The sequence below is a fragment of the Pygocentrus nattereri genome, chromosome 11 (genome assembly GCF_015220715.1).
Source record: "Pygocentrus nattereri isolate fPygNat1 chromosome 11, fPygNat1.pri, whole genome shotgun sequence".
Classification (NCBI taxonomy): Eukaryota; Metazoa; Chordata; class Actinopteri; order Characiformes; family Serrasalmidae; genus Pygocentrus; species Pygocentrus nattereri.
The window spans coordinates 41,347,329-41,367,131 of NC_051221.1; the positions used below are offsets into that span (position 1 = coordinate 41,347,329).

General features: G+C 42.2%; 1 protein-coding gene across 1 annotated transcript in view; it reads right to left on the bottom strand.

The window, feature by feature from the left end:
* Positions 1-19,803, bottom strand: part of nell2b (neural EGFL like 2b) — a 97,969-nt gene that overhangs the window by 44,911 nt on the left and 33,255 nt on the right. The window contains exon 13 of the mRNA XM_017717815.2: positions 11,689-11,814. Coding sequence (XP_017573304.1) covers positions 11,689-11,814 — 126 coding nt within the window. The remainder of the gene's footprint in view (positions 1-11,688; positions 11,815-19,803) is intronic.

Sequence of the window (19,803 nt, forward strand, 5' to 3'; positions counted from 1 at the left end):
TGAGTTTGGGCTGGTTTATGTTTATGAACAGACGCCTACAGATCAACATAGTAAAGGAGCTCATCTGTGATCCTGATTTTAAAGCCAGTTTTTATTCAACTTAAACTTGGAACTAAGTTGTAAATAAATCTGAAACTGAAACTTTGCTTGTGTGTAAAAAGTGATTTCAGAGCCACTCGGTTCTCCCTGATGGAAACTGTTTACCTTCAGTGTTTTGTGCTTCTGATCATTTTAATAGACGTCAGCGTCACTAATTAATGACCTTCTATTAAAAGACTGGTTTACCAAGAGAGACGCTGGAGGACTTTCACCTGAAATGAGTTCATGAAGCCAGTCTGGTTATAAAAATGATAACAGGACATCAGAGCCAGAATTACTCTTTTAGTACCTTTACTTTATACTTAAGTACATTTGAAGGGAAATACTTTAGTACTTTTACTCAAGTGGAGGTCTAAAGGGAGGAACTTCTACTTTTACTGGAGTGATATTTTACTTTGGGGGTCTCGACTTTAACTCAAGCACATGATTTGTGTCCACCCTAGCTGACACCATAGGGAGAAAATTGTTACTGCTATCCTCCTGTGCAGCTCTCTAGTCTGAAGTCAGATATGGCTTGGTGTCATAGCTGTGGAAGCGATCGGCTGACACCAGCATATCCATAACCCCTCCAGGTTACCCTGAGTTAAAATAAACACTGCTACAAATGTCAGCGGCCACCTTACTGCGCCTACTGATGCAGAAGAGCTCATTAACATTTCAACTCGGCGGAAAAGCTCCTAAAGGCTGCCTATGGGTGTGAAGCTCCTCGAGGAGAAATGAAGGAAGACTTCTGGAGGAGTCATTCCTCAAGTGTGTGAAAAGAGTAAAGGAACCCGTAGATGAACCTAAGACGTGATTCATATTAATAACTGAGTTCCCATGGTGCACTGCGCGGCATAAACAAGTCAATAGAGCACTGATATGAGTGGGCTGATGTGACACACGGAAGAATTCTCTATCGTTTTGTCAGGGAATGAACAACATTTTTACCGTCTTTAAATAACATCCTACATTATACATGGACATAGAAGCATCTTGTACAACAACAAGATGATCTCGCAATCTGACAAACAATTGCCAAACAAGAGAGCTCAATGCAGCTCTCTTTAAAAGCAATAGACAGCATGAGCTGCATGTCACACAGCTAGCCAAGCAAACTTCGTTCCTCTCCAAAAATCCAAAACAGACAAACAGTGACCTGCTTTGCAAAAGCACTGTGGTATGAGCATCTCGACTATCAGAGTTTTCAGAACGTACCAAGAAGCTTGCTGCGCCTTTCTGAGATTATCATGAATATTTAATAGTGTTTAAGTGTAATCAGCCCACCCTTCCTGGATCGGGGCCTTGTCGTGGCGGAAGGGCTTGTGTGGTCTAGGGATCTTCAGAGCTAAGTCGTCGGGAGCAATATGCTCCTGGTAGGGTCTCCCAAGGCGGACAGGTCTGGAGTGAAGACCATGCATATCGTGCACAAAAAACCGTGTACCCTGCCCGGAAAAGGGTCACCGGGACCTACCCCTGGAGCCAGGCCTGAGGGTAGCGTTTCACGGTGAGTGCCTGGTGGCCAGGCAGCCCACGTAACCCGGCCGGGCTCAGCCAGAAGAGGCCCACCACCCACAAGGTCCAGCAGGGGGAGCAGTGCAGTGCCGTATTGGCAGTGGGAGACTGTGGGGTATTTTTGATAGCATTTTTAAATGCGGCACCACATTTCTCTTTGGCTCATCAGATGAAGCGGCCACACCTTGAGCTTGCTTTTCATGGTCTTAACCACAGTAAAATAACCTCCACGTAGAATAATTTGATGACCAATCTTTTTGATTTTTTCTTTTGTCTTAGCTTGTAGGAGGGGCTCCACACAGTTTGTGTGATAAGCTGTAGTTTCATTAAAACATTCAATTCAGGAGAAAATGTGAGTGCGCGCTGCGGTCATATCAAGGCAGTATGAACCTCAGTGGTCGAAGTTCCAAGACACATAACACTAATCATCTGGCTGTGACACCAACTGCCCTCAAATTCATCAGTTCCATCTCATTAAAAGTTATTTTTCTCTCATGAAGTGAGGCACAGTTGTACCCATGCAGACTATGCTTAAAAGTGAAAAATGAGCTAAAGATGAAAGCAATGAAAGTGCTCACTGGACTCAATCTAGCTTTCAGGATGCAACATCTGTCGCCTGTTTAACTGGTACTAATGAAGAGCTATGCAGAGAGCGATCAGAGCGCAGATTTTCTTTACACTCTCATAGGAGCATGAGTGAGTATTTGTGTGTGTGTGTGTGTGTGTGTGTGTGTGACAGAGCAAGTGAGAGAGAGAGAGAGAGGAACGGAAAATATGCAGTCCTTGGAATACAAAACAGATTTGTTTATTTTGTCCTGTCAGGGAGTGTCACACTTGATAAACAGCGCCTCCATTAGTAAAAATAAATGCATTTAATTTCCCTCAATTTCTGCTTAAGGAAACTGTTTACGCCTTAGACGTACTGGTGTGTAAATGCACAAAATGTTTTACATCAATACAGCTGTTCTGCTCCTAGTCTGAGTTATAAATATTGTGCTAAAGTCTTTGCCATAGACATATTTTAAAAATCCAGACTGTTACATTAAACTAATTGGCTTCCCTAATCTATTGATAATCAATTCGGACTAAAATTAAGTCTCATGACCATGAGATATTTTGGGATGAATATAGGTGGGAACAAAGACTTATTAGGGTGAGAACAAACTAAAGGCATTTTCACACTTTCAGTCTCTCGAGTGTATTTACTCATGGTTACCTGTGCACATGTGAACGCGTCGAGTAAACTCCTCTAAACATCCAAAAAACGTAATAAACCGTAGTCTGCTTCACATTTTGCACTACGTTTGCAGAATTTTGAGGCTTACCTGAAATACACAGCATCAGTCTGTCTATCCAGTACATACTGGACAGACTCGAACTACTCAGGAGTACGGCTGCCCAGGGTCTTGCAAAGAAATAGCAGCGCTGACACTTTAAAGCAATAAGCCACAAGAGGTTGTGTGTTTTTAGTGATTTCACCATAGTTAAAGACTGAAATACAGACTCAAGTGGCTTTTCTCTGTTACAACCCCAATTCCAGTGAAGTTGGGACGTTGTGTAAAACATAAATAAAAACAGAATACGATGATTTGCAAATCCTCTTCAACCTATATTCAACTGAATTCACTACAAAGACGAGATATTTAATGTTCAAACGGATAAACTTTATAGTTTTTTTGCAAATATTCACTCATTTTGAATTTGATGCCTGCAACACGTTCCAAAGAAGTTGGGACAGGGGTGTGTTTCCCACTGTGTTACATCACCTTTCCTTTAACACTCAATAAGCGTTTGGGAACTGAGGACACTGATTGTTGAAGCTTTGTAGGTGGAATTCTTTCCCATTCCTGCTTGATGTCCAGCTTCAGCTGCTCAGCAGTCCGGGGTCTCCGCTGAGGTATTTTGCGCTTCATAATGCGCCACACATTTTCAATGGGAGACGGTCTGGACTGCAGGCAGGCCAGTCTATGATCATATTCTGTTTTTATTTATGTTTTACACAACTTCCCAACTTCCTTGGAATTGGGGTTGTATACAATGGCAGCTAAAACATAAAATACAGTGTAATAAATACTATATTAGATACAAAAGAAAATTAGATCAATAATTATCAAACCATTTATTGTTTTTAAAAGCTTTGCACCACTGGAGTGTTTTACCAAGAGTGGCAGTCAGGTCTATGATGATGAACCAGGTCATTTGCAGCTGGATCTTTTTCAGGTTCAGTTTAACATAAATTACACAAAGAATTCAATTGAATTGAATTGAAACCAATACAACACAAGGCTTTTGGTCCATGAATGTGTCACATGTTTGGAAATAATTACCGGGGAAAAATAGTTCAGTTCATTAACAATCCAGACGGTTTGTTTCACTTCTGTTACTGTGACTTCAAACGAGCACAGGCTTGAGACATTTGTGGTGGGTTCTGGACGGACCACAGGCTTATTTTTGAAAGATTTTACTGCAACCTAGCACACAAAGTTTAACAATTTGTCCCCAGACATGAATCACTGGTGCTAGATCATGTCTGGTCCTGTGAGATTGACGCAGCTTTGAAAACCTGAGTGAGTGATGACATTTTCGGAAACTGCTGGACTCTCACTGTCAAGCACCTCAATCCACTCAGTAGGGAAAGCTAAAGTTCAGATACTGCCATGCCATCATGCAGAGAGCCAGAAAGTAGGCTAAAGACAGGGGGAAAACACCCAGCCTTACTGAATCAATCACACCAGGGGTGGCCATTCCTGGTCCTGGAGATCTACCACCCCGCAGAGTTCAGACCTATCACACCTGGCTGTAACACTAAGATGCGCCTGAAGGCCTTCATTACCAGGATCAGGTATGGTAGATACCCAGGACCAGAGCTGGGCCTTGTGGATTATACATCAACATGCACATTAGTTCAGTTATAATGGCTGTTTTGTTCCGCATTAAAAGTTCAAGAGTAAGTTTAGTTCAGTTCTGTTGGAGACTAACATGCAATCCGTAAAAGGCTTAAGGTAGCAATGGAAATAACTTGTTATAAGAGCACGGCTTGGGACTACAGTTTATGTTATGAATATGAAATATCAGTATGCCAGTTAAGTATGTTGTCATCTACTTAACAATATGCAGACGTGAAAATAATCATTACTTCAATGTTTCAAATGATAATTTACACTAATCAATGGAGCAAATAATATGTTACAGGTGATGCTATTCCAATCCATTAACATTCTTCTAATGGTTTCCAGTCTAAAAAGCAGTGCAATCCTAGCCTGTGGATTACCTTGTTATTATCCCAGAAGAAAAATAGACATCATTCACCGAGAGTGATTATGCACATAAATAATTGAAAATGCTAATGTTTTCCTGCTTCGCGCACAATGTAATAAACACTGTCAGTGTTACACCGGCTGTAATTAGTGATAAACTGCCTTCATCTGTTCAATAAAGGAAGGAGAACAGAGAGCAGAAGAGGAGAGCAGAGGAGAGGAGAGAAGGAAATGGGAAAAAAGAGAGGAGGAAAGGAGAGGATGAAAAGCAGAGATGAAAAAAGGAAGAGGAGAGGAAAGGAAAGAAGAGAAGAGGCCGAGTGGAAAATGAGAAAAAAGCAAAGGAGTAAGAAATGAGAGGATGAAAAGGAGAGAGAAGAAAAAAGGCAGAGGAGAGGAGAGGAGAGAAAAGAGAGGAAAAAATGAAAAGGGCAGGAGAGGAGAAAAAAGAGAGGAGATAAACCAAAAGGAAATGGGAGGAGAGGGGAGGAATAAAAAGAAAATGAAGGCAGAGGAGAGATGAGAAAAGAGCAAGACAGTATGGAAAAAGAGAGGTGTTGAGGAGAGAAGGCAGAATAAAAGGAGAGGAGGAGAGGAGAAGAGAGGAAAGAAGAGAATAACGTTTAGTCGCATTATCTCAGATCTAGTCGATATAATTAATATGGCCAATTTGGAGTCTTTCTCACTATTTTGGAAAAAAATTTGGATTATAAAAACAAAACATTTGTGAAATATAATGGCAAGCAAAAATCTAAATCTAAAAAAAAAAGAAAAAGAAGTCTAGGCAGCAATCTCAAAAAACGTTCCCACTGCAGCAGGTGAGGAACTATATCTTCTTCTTGAACACTTAATTCACCTACTCAGTCGACTCCATTAAGGGGTAACATATAATAAAAAAACACATTAACAGCATCATATACTGAATGCTCTCTCTGACCTGCGTGGGCCAAATGGTGTAAACAAGTGGACTGTTTGCTTCTGAAAAGCTCTGAACTGATCTGCTCACCGGAGCTAATGAGCCAACTCATGTCAGAAGAGCTCTGAAGCTTCGCTTGGTGCAATTAAACTGCTGCACAGCAGAAAACCTACGCATACATTTTAGCCTGTATGCCATAGGGACAGGCACGAAAAGATGAAGGATACATTTCTCAAAAAATTCAAATAAAAACAGTATATTAACTTTTTTCTATAGCAAAGAGGTTTAGGGCACTTGGATGCTTGCATTAATGCTACCGAGTTAATTATCAAGTATACATCAATTAAGTGACCCTTATTAGTCCCACAACAGGGAAATTTCACCTCCACATTTAACCCATCACTAGTGAGCACACACACACACTAGGGGGCAGTGAGCACACTTGCCCGGAGCGGTGGGCAGCCCAATCCACAGCGCCCAGAGAGCAGGACACCTCAGTCATGTGCTGTCCGCTCTGGGGATCGAACCGGCGACCTTCCGGTCACAAGGCTGGTTCCCTAACCTCCAGCCCACGACTGCTCCCATGACATATATTTGATTAAGAAACCCTTATTAGTCCCACAAACAGGGAAATTTGACCCTCCACATTTAACCCATCCGTGAAGTGAAACACCACATACACACTAGTGAGCACACTGAGCACACTTGCCCGGAGCGGTGGGCAGCCCTATCCACGGCGCCCAGGGAGCAGTTGGGGGTCAGGTGTCTTGCTCAAGGACACCTCAGTCATGTGCTGTCGGCTCTTGGGATCGAACCGACGACTTTCCGGTCGCACGGCCGGTTCCCTAACCTCCAGTTCATGGCTCCCGCACCAGCCCACTACTGCCCCAAATTAGTCATACATAATATTCATACATAGTTTAATATTTTATAATAGATTTCATACAATATAATGTTAAATGCTTTATAGCCTAACACATTATGATTTATTGCCATATTATAGTCTTAGTCCAACTTTGCACTGTAACTGGAAGCAGTGGTTAGTTTATTTTCTGCCCTTCTTCACTTTTCTGCAAATATTTTATTCTATACACTATAGAAATGAAACTTGGATATAAGAAAGTAATCAGTGTGCAGCTTGTATAGCAGTGCAGATTAATTGTCCTCTGAAAAGAACTCAACACACAGCCATTAATGTCTAAATAGCTGACAACACAAGTGAGTCCACCTCACAGTGAACTTGTTCAAATTGTGCCCAATTGTGCCCAACTGTGCTGTCGTCCCTCCCTGGTGTCATGTGACTCACTGGAGTTACAGCCTTCCAGGTGTGAATGGGGAGCAGGGCTGTTTAATTTGGTGTTTTTGGTACAATTCGCTCACACTGGATATTCAACATGACACCTCATGGTAAAGACCTTTCTGAGGATGTGAGAAATAGAATTGTTGCTCTCCACAAAGACGCCTAGGCTATAAGAAGATTACTAACACCCTGAAACTGAGCAGGGTGGTCAAGGTCATACAGCGGTTTCCCAGGACAGGTTCCATACCGGACAGGCTTCACCAGGGTTGACCAATGGGTTGATCAATGGGTCAGTTGCGTCCATGGGTTCAGGGTCATATCCAGAGGTTGGCTTCAAAATATATGAGAGCTGCCAGCATTGCTGCAGAGGTTGAAGAAGTGGGAGGTCAGCCTGTCGTACACCACCCAATGCATCAACTCGGTCTGCATGGCTGTCGTCACAGACGGAAGCCTCATCTGAAGCTCACGCACAAGAAAGCCGGCAAACAAAGACAAGCAGTCCAAGAACATGGATTACTGGAACCATGTCCTGTGATCTGATGAGACCAAGATAAACTTGTTTGGCTCAGATGGTGTCCAGCCTGTGTGGAGGTGCTCTGGTGAACCAAGACAAGTGTCTTTTGCCTACAGTCAAGCATAGTGGTGGTAGCACCACGGTCTAGAGCTGCATGAGTGCTGCCGGCACTGGGGAGCTGCAGTTCATTGAGGGAAACATGACTTCCAACATGTACTCTGACATTCTGAAGCAGAGCATGATCCCCTCCCTTCAGAAATTGCACTGCATGGTAGTTTTCCAACTCGATAACGACCCCAAACACACCTCCAAGATGACAACTGCCTTACTGAAGGTAAAGGTGATGGACTGGCCAAGTATGTCTCCAGACCTTACCCCAAATGAGCACCTGTGGGGCGTCCTCAAGCAGAAGAAGGATGAACGCAAGGTGTCTAACATGCACAAGCTCCATGATGTCATCATGGAAGAGTGGAAGAGGTTTCCAGTAGCAACCTGTGCAGTTTTGGAGAATTCCATGCCCAAGAGGGTTCAGGCAGGTGCTAGGTAATAATGGTGGTCACACAAAATATTGACACTTTGAGCACAACTTGTTACAATACAGACATTTAAGCAGAACTTCTTTCTTCTTCTTTCGGCTGCTCCCTTTAGGGGTCGCCACAGCGGATCATCTGCCTCCATCTTACCCTATCCATTGCCTCCTCTACTTTTACACCAACCATCTCCATGTCCACCTTCACTACATCCATAAACCTTCTCTGAGGTCTACCTCTTCTCCTTCGACCTGGCAGCTTCATCTCCAACATTCTTTGCCCAATATATCCACTATTCCTCCTCAACACATGTCCAATCCATCTCAACCTGGCCTCTCTGGCTTTATCTCCAAACTGCTCCACCTTCACTGTCCCTCTGATCTGCTCATTTCTAATCTTGTCCATCCTTGTCACTCCCAACGAAAATCTCAGCATCTTCATCTCCGCCACCTCCAGCTCAGCCTCCTGTCTTTTAGACAGAGCCACAGTCTCCAAACCAAACATCATAGCAGGACGCACTGCTGTCTTGTAAACCTTCCCTTTCACTCTTGCTGCTAACCTTCTGTCACACATCAGCCCTGACATCCGTCTCCACCCACTCCATCCTGCCTGCACCATCTTCCTCACCTCTTTTCTGCACTGTCCATTGCTCTGGATGGTTGACCCAAGATATTTGAAGTCATCCACCTTCATGACCTCTACTCCTTGCATCTTCACCTTTCCACCTGCCTCCCTCTCATTCACACACATGTATTCCGTCTTATCTCTACTGACCTTCATTCCTCTCCTCTCCAGTGCAAACCTCCACCTCTCCAGATTCTCTTCCACCTGCTCTCTACTCTCACCACAGATTACAATGTCATCTGCAAACATCATGGTCCATGGAGCCTCCTGCCTGACCTCATCTGTCAACCTGTCCATCACCATTGCAAACAAGAAGGGGCTCAAAGCTGATCCCTGATGTAACCCCACCTTCACCTTGAAACCATTTGTCACTCCAACTGCACACCTCACCACTGTCTCACTATCCTCATACATGTCCCGCACCACCCTAACATACTTTTCAGCTACACCTGACTTCCTCATACAGTACCACAGTTCCTCTCTTGGCACCCTATCATCTGCCTTCTCTAGATCCACAAAGACACAATGCAGCTCCTTCTGACCTTCTCTGTACTTCTCTACCAACACTCTCAATGCAAAAATTGCATCTGTGGTGCTCTTTCTGGGCATGAAACCAAACTGCTGCTCACTGATCTGAACCTCTCGCCTTAGCCTTGCTTCAACAACTCTTTCCCATACCTTCATGGTGTGGCTCATCAACTTTATACCTCTGTAGTTACTGCAGCTCTGCACATCACCCTTGTTCTTAAAAATGGGGACCAGTACACTGCTTCTCCACTCATCAGGCATCCTCTCACTCTCCAGGATTTTGTTAAACAACCTGGTTAAAAAGTCCACTGCCTTCTCTCCTAAACATCTCCATACCTCCACAGGTCTGTCATCTGGACCAACTGCCTTTCCATTCTTCATCCTACATTTAAGCAGAACAATTCTAAATATAAATAGACAGTCAATAGATAGTCACTTGGAGACTAAACATATAAGTATAGGTATATGAATATATCAACAGGTATCTAAACCTGTCAGGATACAGAACTCCGCAGCTTTCCACTCTTAAGCCTGACATCCAGCACTTGGTAGCTACCAAACATCAGTCATCACATGAGGTGATGGAAAAAAACAATAATATCAGTTAAATCTCGTGGATCACAGAAGCTTCGGTGTGCAAAGAAAAGATTGGGGAAGAAAGAAAAGAATCCCTGGCGATGGACTGTTTTATTCTGTTTGTTCTGGATTTGTTGATATTCAGTAATAATTCAGTTACCAGTTGCCTCTGGTGTCAACAACACCCTGTCCACCTCAGCCCTAGGCCAAGACAAGACTGGATCCAACTGAGGTCGAGGCAGAGAGGAGACTAGTTTATGAGAGACCGGACTCGAGTGCTACACCACTATATTCTTCTTCTTCTTCTTCTTCTTCTTCTTCTTTCGGCTGCTCCCTTTAGGGGTCGCCACAGCGGATCATCTGCCTCCATCTTGCCCTATCCACTGCCTCCTCTACTTTCACACCAACCATCTCCATGTCCACCTTACCTACATCCATAAACCTTCTCTGAGGTCTACCTCTTCTCCTTCTACCCGGCAGCTCCATCTCCAACATTCTTTGCCCAATATATCCACTATAGTGTGTGTGTGTGTGTGTGTGTGTGTGTGTGTGTGTGTGAGAGAGAGAGAGAGAGCACATGATGTCACTCACACACAGTACACACAGACACACACAATCTAATGCACAACAGTATCAACACAAATAATGAATTTACTGAATTTGGTGGAGCTTCAATTAACACAGCACTAATTTAAGACTGCAGTGTATTTAACACTGAACTTAAAGTGGATCTGCTTTCGAGGTAGTAAAGTAGTTTAAGTAGTAAAGGTGGCACAGAATTTAAGGTGGAACTTCAATTAACGTAGCACTAAATTTAAGGTGGCAAAGAATTGAAAACGGAACTGCAATTAACATAGCACTAAATTTAAGGTGGCACAGAATTGAAGAATTTGGAACTTTTTTTAAGGTGGCACAGAACTCTCTTTAAGGCAACACTAAAATTAAGATAGCACAGAATTTAAGGTGGAACTCTAATTAACATAGCATTAAAGTTAAGAAGACAGAATTTAAGGTGGAAGTCTCTTTAAGGTAGCACTAAAATTAAGATGGCACAGAATTTAAGGTGGAACTCTAATTAACATAGCATTAAAGTTAAGATGACAGAATTTAAGGTGGAAGTCTCTTTAAGGTAGCACTAAAATTAAGGTGGCACAGAATTTAAGGTGGAAGTCTCTTTAAGGTAGCACTAAAATTAAGGTGGCACAGAATTTAAGGTGGACCACTTAGCAACAATTTAACATTTTAACAACCATCAACAGTCTTCCACCCTTTTAACGTTTTATCGTTTAAGCTTGGTTACAAACTTTCCCTTTCTAGTTTATATATTATGATATGAGGACAGGAGGGTAATGATTAAAGCCCACATCGGCTCTCTCGTGGCTTTTTCACTAACTACTCCAGCTAGAGCTAATCCACTGAAGAGGAAAGACCACTTGGAAGAAGAAGACGAGTCTCCATTAGAATCCAGCACTATACTGGATATACCTCTGTTAGCTCATTAGCTCTTCCGAAGAGGCTATCCAAAGTCTTTTAGTGTGTTTTTTCCCTTATGTGGTTAACTCATTATCCGTTCATTAACCTCACGGATAGTCGAATGTCAAAATTAGTCTAAAGCATAACTGCATCAGAATCAGAATCAGATGTAGTGACAATCCAGAAATAAAAAGTAATACAATCTAAATTTTAGATTTTTTCTGCTCGTGTGAAAAAGCATGCAATAAGCATTTCCTTTAATAGAGATGACTCATATGTCCATGTGCCATCTGAACTCTCCAGTATCACTGAGACTCTCTGAGTCTCTCTCTCTCCCTCTCTCCGGGAAGCCTATAGAAACCAACAAAGCCACTTACCAGTGCAGGAGTAGTCATCAATCCGGATGTAGCCAGTTTGGCAGACGCACATGAAGGATCCCGGCGTGTTCACACACACGGTGTTCTCCCTGCAGTAGTGCTTCCCCTCCGCACACTCATCAACGTCTGCAACCCAACACCCAAACACGGACAAACTCAGACAATTCTGACAAGAATAATAATCAAAAATAAATGACACTGTCCACAGTGCTGCCAGCAGAAGTGCTGCACTGCAAACGAATAAAAGCTTTTTATGAGAATATCTGCACCAAATATTTGTTTCAAAAATTGAGCCATCATCATGTTACAAGCTAGCAGGTGGATCTTGCTTTAGAAAACAACAGACAACAGCTTAGAAATCCACATGTTCAAAAAGGAGCAGTCAGCAATATACCATTACGCATGCAGTATGGCCTTCATTGGTGTAACGAAGTGACTGAAAATTGACAAAGTATGACAACTGGAATAAAAAGCCAACCTTGAGAACAACGGACATTTAAGGCTAAACCATTTCTATACGTATACAACAACAATAAAACAATAACTTTCATGATGAATTGCAGCACCAACCACTACACTCCCAGGCAGCACTCCGATGCTCCAAAGTGGGTTAAGAGGTGTTTCTCTCTGAGTGTGCAGAGTGAGAAACAGGCACTGAAAAAGAGCTCGCTTTGCAATCCTTGATAATTGCGAACTATTCATGAAAACAGTGCCGACTGTTTGTGCAGTGCAAAAGTTACCGGAGTGTGAAAGTGAGAGGCCTAGCCTGACATTATTTACCAAGTTACAGTGGCTGCAGGCTATTTAAAGCTAAAACCCAGATCCACCCACTGACCTCCTTAACACTGCTTGAAAAAACACTCCAGTCTGAAGACAGCAAATTAACTCAGACTGCTGTTTTTGTTTAATGGTTGACACTTAGTTGGCCAACTTTGTTAGCAGCAAGACTAACATTCCACATTATTAAGTTTATATGAGCACCTATCCATCTACGCTATGTTGCCATGTGCTGGATGCTATAGCAACAGTCTGCATTACACAGATCCATCCATCCATTTTCTAAGCCACTTCTCCCTCAGGGTTCGCAGGGTGGTGGGCTTTGTGATGGAGCCTATCCCAGCGGGCAGACATACATACATGCCCACTCACACCCAGGGGCATTATTGTCCAATTGGCCCGACTGCATGTCTTTGGACTATGGGAGGAAACCCACACAGACACGGGGAGAACATGCAAACTCCACACAGAGAGGATCCCGGTCACCCGGCCGGGGAATCGAACCCAGGCCCTCCTCACTGTGAGGTGACAGTGCTACCCACCACATTTAATCCCAATTTCAAAACTATTAAGAGATGTTTGAGAAACCTTGGCCTGAGTAAATTTGCTGCAGCATATAGATTCCACATCTGCAGACACTGCTCCACAGCCAAAATAGTCAGGGGTTATGTATTGCTCTCATTTAGCTGGCTGCTATTTGCCAGATACCATTCGGAAAATCAAGGTTCCTGAGCGTCTTTTGGAATGTTTTTCAATTAGAAATGCTCTAATAAGGATGAGGACATAGATCAGAATGTGCAAAATTACGAAGGATAGTCAAACTATCATTTTAATGATTATTCTTATTACTCTTAGATAGATAGATAGATAGATAGATATATACAAATAGAAGAAAATACCAGTCTGTGATAATATCTAAGTATCTTAGGGGGTTCTTCCCCCATGTTAACCTATATTTGAATTACTTTCCTAAGAATCGAAGTTTTACTGAATAACTTTTATATAAGTTATTAAATAAGTTAAATAAAATTTTAAATAAGTTATTTGCTATGTTGAGTGCCTCATTTGTTTTGTGTGGGTGCCCAAGGGCGAAGCACAGAATGAAAAGATACTGCAAGGCAAAAATTAGTGCTGACATTCCTAATCTGGTCTCCTTTAAATGATTAAAAAATCAGACCTCTCTTGTTTATAATTAAAATTTTCCTTATTCAGTCCTGATGGAAAAAGTGGCAGTCATGTTTAGTTGGGCAGTGCTTGAGCTGAAAGTTGGGTTAATTAAAAGTCTGCCTCTCTCCCGCTTTCTTCCAACTCTTTGACACATGTCCTCCCACTCTTTTTTCCATCTGAATTGTTTATCAAATGTATTTATCAAATTTTTATTACTTTGCCCAGTCTAATATTAACACCATATCAGCCTCTAGACAGCAATCAAGGCACTCGTTAGTGTGCCAACTAAAAAGTGTTGTTTGTTGTTTTGCTTGCTACTACATGTATTTAAGATGTCTGTGCATTTTAATTACATAAATACAAACTCTCTAGGACACCATGACATTCAGGACATAAGGATTGAGCTCCAAGCACATTATAGCACAAACAGTGGTGCTACACTGTACACAAGAAGTCACAGATACAGTAAAACAAGCCCTGGCTCCACAGAGGAAAAGAAAACCCAAATATCCCCACAATGTAGCGTGGAGCGAGGAGGTGGACGCACGTGCTGAGATAAGCGAGATTTATTAAGGGCAAATCCAAAATCAGGGTCAAGACAGTCCGGGGTAGTCAGGGGTCATAGAGCCAACACAGATAGATCAGGGGGGCAGACATGACAAACCAGAATACAACAGACCAAACACCACAGCAGATAACAATTCAGACAAACAAGGACCAGCACCAGACTAATGAAAACACAGGGTTTAAATACAAGAGGGCTAACGAGGGTTCACAAGAAACACAGGTGAGAATAATCAGGGGAGGAGTCACCAAAACAAGGGACCGGACTAGGAAACCAAAACAAATGCACATGGAAGATCAAAACACCACACGAACACATGGACAGGAATGGGAGCGGCCAATCGTGACACACAATCACCTGCTGACCCTAAATAATGCATTACTTACAGTTTGACCTGAAACCAAATACCAGGATTGTATGTTATAGGGTATGTTATATAGTCACATTGCAATTTTGTATGTTTTTGTGACAAATATTTGTTGCTTTCATTAAAAAAATCAAAAATCAAAAATGTCCCCGGACTATTCTCACGTGGAATAATTATCACACTAGCAATGGAACAGATGGGTTTAAAGCAGGAATCAGTGCAGTTGTTCTACATTGTTAACAGCTACACAATATGGACAAAATACCATTTTATATATACCACATTTTACCAAGGCTTCTGTGATATGGTTATTACAGGTATTTTGCATGTAAAACCTCTGCAAGACTTTTGAAAGGTCCATGTATATTTTTAAGTAAATGAAATTCTGTGCCCCTCTGCTGTTGTATATACAACCCCATGTCCAAAGAAGTTGGGACACCATGCAAAATGTAAATAAAACAAAATGCAATGATGTGAAAATAATTAAAACCCTACATTTGATTGAAAATAGGACAAAGACAACATAGCAAATCTTGAAACTGAGATATTTTGCTGTTTTTTGGAGAAAAAAATGCCCATTTTGAATTTGATGCCAACAACACTTTCAAAAAAAGGATATGGGGCAACAGAAGTCTGGCAAAGTTGTGTAATGCTAAAAAAAAGTTCAATCCCCTCGGCTGACAGTCCATGACTGAAGTGCCTTGAGCAAGACACCTAACCCCCAACTGCTCCCCAGGCGCCGTGGATAGGGCTGCCCAAGTGTGCTCACTGCCCCCTAGTGTGTGTGCTCACTAGTGTGCATGTATGAGGGTGTTTCACTGCACGGATGGATTAAATGCAGAGGTCTAATTCCACAGAGACAAATGGTTCTCAATTCAATTAAAGATGAAGAGGGGTTCACCACACTGTGAAAGACTGCACAATCAAATAGTGCAAATATTCAAACATGTAAAACAGCAAAGAACTCCTGCTTTTCATCGTCTACGGTACAAAATATCTTTAAAACATTCAGAAAATCTGGAGAAATCTCTGGATGCAAGGGACAAGGCCAAAAACCAGTATCTGCTGGCCGTGATCTTTGGGCCCTCAGACGGCACTGCATTAAAAACATGATTCTGTAGTAGAAATCACTGCATGGGCTCAGAGACACATCTGAAAACCACTGACTGTGAACACAGTTCATCACTGCATCCACCAAGGCTAATCAACCCTCTAAAACGTAAAGAAGAAACCGTAGCTTATCAGCGCACATTTCCAGTATTCATAATGTGTACCTGTGTACCTGCATCTCATTTATTATCTACCTCAAAGTATTTGCACATACAGAATGTGTACAGCAGTGCATTTCATAGTTTTATTTCATAACTTATCACTGCACAACTGCACATTGGAATAGTGCAGTATTAGTGTATATTGTATGTTTGTGTATATTCAGGGTCAGTGTATATATTCCTTTTTCTTCTTAGATATTTATATATTTCTTGTATTTAAATTCTATAAAGGGGTTATAATAAGATCTTCACTCACTTTCCACCTGTGTAAACGTGATGTGACAATAAACATGATTTGATTTGATATACACATGTTTTTGGCAATGTGCTGGCATTCAGATGACGTCTTTTTCAGGGAAGGCCTTGATTATTTCAGCAAGACAATGGCAAACCACATAATGCACATATAAGAACAGCATTTCTCCATGATAATAGAATCCAGGTGCTAAACTGACCTGCCTGCAGTCCAGACCTGTAACCACTGATAACATTATGAGATTAAAAATACGACAACGGAGACCCCGAGCTGTCGAGCCGCTGAAATACTATATCAAACAAGAATGGAAAAACTAAAGCAAAACTACAGCAATTGGTCTCACGTTTACAGTGTCGTTGAAAGAAGAGGTGGTGAAACAGTGTGTCGCCCCCATCACAATGTTTTTGGAAGGTATTGTTGGCATGGAATTCAAAATTGGCAGGTATTTTTGGAAAAAAAAAAAAAACTATAAAATTTCTCAGTTTCGTGTTGTATTTAGTACGTAACTGAAGTATTTTCCTTTAAAAATATGTTTTATATGATTTGTGTATCATTGCATTCTATTTTTATTTACACTCTACACAGCGTCCCAATTTTTTTGGAAACTGGGTTGTACAACTAAAAGATTGCTGGACTGCTAATGTTTAACCACTCCACTGTTCAGTCACTTCAGTAGTACACAATGACTGGCCACTGCATTAAGTGCACCTCTCTGCATCCACACTCTTTATCAACTTTATCAGCTCCTCTAACCATAAAGGTGCACTATGTAATTCTACAGTTACAAAAACTGTAGTCCATCTGTTTCTCTGCATACTGTATTAGCCCCCCTTACCCTAATCTTCAATGGTCAGGACCCCCACAGAGCAGGTATTATCTGGGCGGTGGATCATTCTCAGCACTGCAGTGACACTGACATGGTGGTGGTCTGTTAGTGTGTGTTGTAATGGTATGAGTTGATCAGACACAGCAGCGCCGCTGGAGTTTTTAAACAGTGTCCATTCACTGTCCACTTTATTAAACACTAGCACCTTGTTGCTCCACCTTGTAGATGTAAAGTCAGAGACAACAGTTCATCTGTTTCTGCACATACACTCACCAGACACTTTATTAGGTATGCTAGTAAAAGGCTGGACCCCCTTTTGCCTTCAGAACTGTCTTAATTCTTCGTGTCAGACTTTCAACAAGGTGTTGGAAACGTTCCTCAGAGATTTTGGTTGGTTATTTGAGTTCCTGCTGCCTTTCTATCATCTGGAACCAGTCTGCCCATTCTCCTCTGACCTCTCACATCAACAAGGCATTTTCGTCCACACAACTGACCGCTCACTGGATGTTTCCTCTTTCTCGGACCGTTCTCTGTAAACCCTAGAGATGGTTGTGTGTGAAAATCCCAGCAGATCAGCAGTTTCTGAAATACTCAGACCAGCCCGTCTGGCACCAACAACCACGCCACGTTCAAAGCCCCTTAAATCCCCTTTCTTCCCCGTTCTGATGCTCGGTCTGCACTTCAGCAAGTCGTCTTGACCACCTCTACATGCATTGGTCATTTTCTAGTCCTTTATCAGTGCCCACAGTACACAGTTGGCTGGATGTTTTTAGTTGGTTATTATCAGTCCAACAGCGACACTGAGGTGTTTATAAACTCCAGCAGCACCGCTGTGTCTGATCCACTCAGACCGGTTCAATAACACAAACAGGATCTGAATGAGGGACATACATTTTTACGCAGTATGCACTTCAGCACTCAGTGGCCCCATCTGTGAGCTTGCATAGGCAATTTCACATTTCACAATATTAAAGTTGACCGGGTCATATCTAGCATGACTGAAATTTAACAAACTGACCTGTGGCAAAGGTGGCACCCTTTGACAGTGCCACGTTTAAAGCCATTGAGCTCTTTAGTACAACCCATTCTACTGTGTTTGTCCATGGAGACTTCACGGCTGCGATACACTGTGCAGCCCATTTGACTACACAGAAGGGCTCTATAACCAGACTGAAGAGGGTTTGTTCTAAACCTTCGACATTAATACCCAAAAACCTGCTGCTCACGAAAAGCTCCAAATTAGACTATAGTTGGAACGACATTATTCAGGTAGAAGCTCCCAGTCAGATGCCTAAAACATGATGTTTGTTGCTTTTTCCATAAGGTATCATGTCCTTAGCAAAATATGCATGGCTATGGTACATATTACACTCTGTAATCTATTGAGCAGTTAATTGTAGGCCCACCTTCTCATGTACCTCACAGAAGCATCTGGTGATTTTAAAATAAACTCATGGCTGCATGACATTATACAGTCTATTTATACCATCGCAGCATTCATTACACCTGACAGGCTGTAATGCAACTCAAAAACAAACTATGAAATAATTACCACCTTCTACATTTTAATGAAAGTCCACCCACAACACTGTTTTATAAGTTAAGCTAAAGGCCAGAAAGGCAACTAAGGGCTACCACCGTGACAGAAAATAATTGCTATTCCTGTACATAGTGTCACAGAGGTCCTGATCTCAAGGCAAGTATCAGCAACAATTAATTAACAGCGTATAGGATAATGTGTATTTTAAATTGTCCAACTACTCAAGTTCCCTTAACGTACATATAAACGCTGTTACTGTTCCGTTACTTAAACTCAGATGTAAATAATATGAACAGATTAACAAACCAGCAGCCCCAGACCACCACACTACCACCACCATGCTGGTATGATGTTCTTAAAACGCATATATTAGCTTTACACCAGATGTAATAGGACCTACGTCTTCCAAAAAGTTCCATCTTTGACTCCTCAGTCCACAGATGATTATTCAGAAAGTCTTGGGCGTCATCTAGACGTTCTTTTGGCAAATGCGAGACAAGCTCTTGTGTTCCTTTTGGTCAGCAGTGATTTGTTTCTTTGCAACTCTCCCACGGATGACATTTTTCCGCGGGTGTCTTTCTTCTTGCGAATTCGGGTACATTGACCTTCACTGAGACAAGTGAGGCCTGCAGTTCTTTAGATGTTCGTCTGGGTCCCGGGTCGTCTGGGTCTGGAGGAGTCGTCAATGCACTCTGGGTAAACCTTTGGTAGGCCGATCAGTACTAAGAAGTTTTCTCAGTTTGTGAATAATCTCTCAGAGCATTAGCAATGGCTCTGTAACTCTTTCCAGACTGGTGGATTTCAATGACTTCACATCTGTATTTTAATCTCTTTAGAGCCTGGCATCATGTGCTGCTTTTGGAGAAATTTTAGCCAGCTTCACATTGACAGACAGGTTCTGTGTAAGTAACGTTTATATTCAACAGGTCTATCAGATGAAGCCTTGGTTTGATGCTACTTAAGGCAGATTGCATAGATCGGGGGCAGTCATGGGCTGGAGGTTAGGGAACCAGCCTCGTGACCGGAAGGTCGCCAGTTCGATCCCCAGAGCCGACAGCGCATGACTGAGGTGTCCTTGAGCAAGACACCTAACCCCCAACTGCTCACCGGGTGCTGCGGATAGGGCTGCCCACCGCTCCAGGCAAGTGTGCTCACTGCCCCCTAGTGTGTGTGTGCTCACTAGAGTGTATGTGATGTTTCACTTCACGGATGGGTTAAATGCAGAGGTGAAATTTCCCCGTTGTGGGACTAATAAGGGAATCTTAATCAAATTAATTAATTATAGTACATATATAGTGATTTATACAGTAAGGGCTTTAATTCCAGGCCTGTGATTTGGAGGGAAG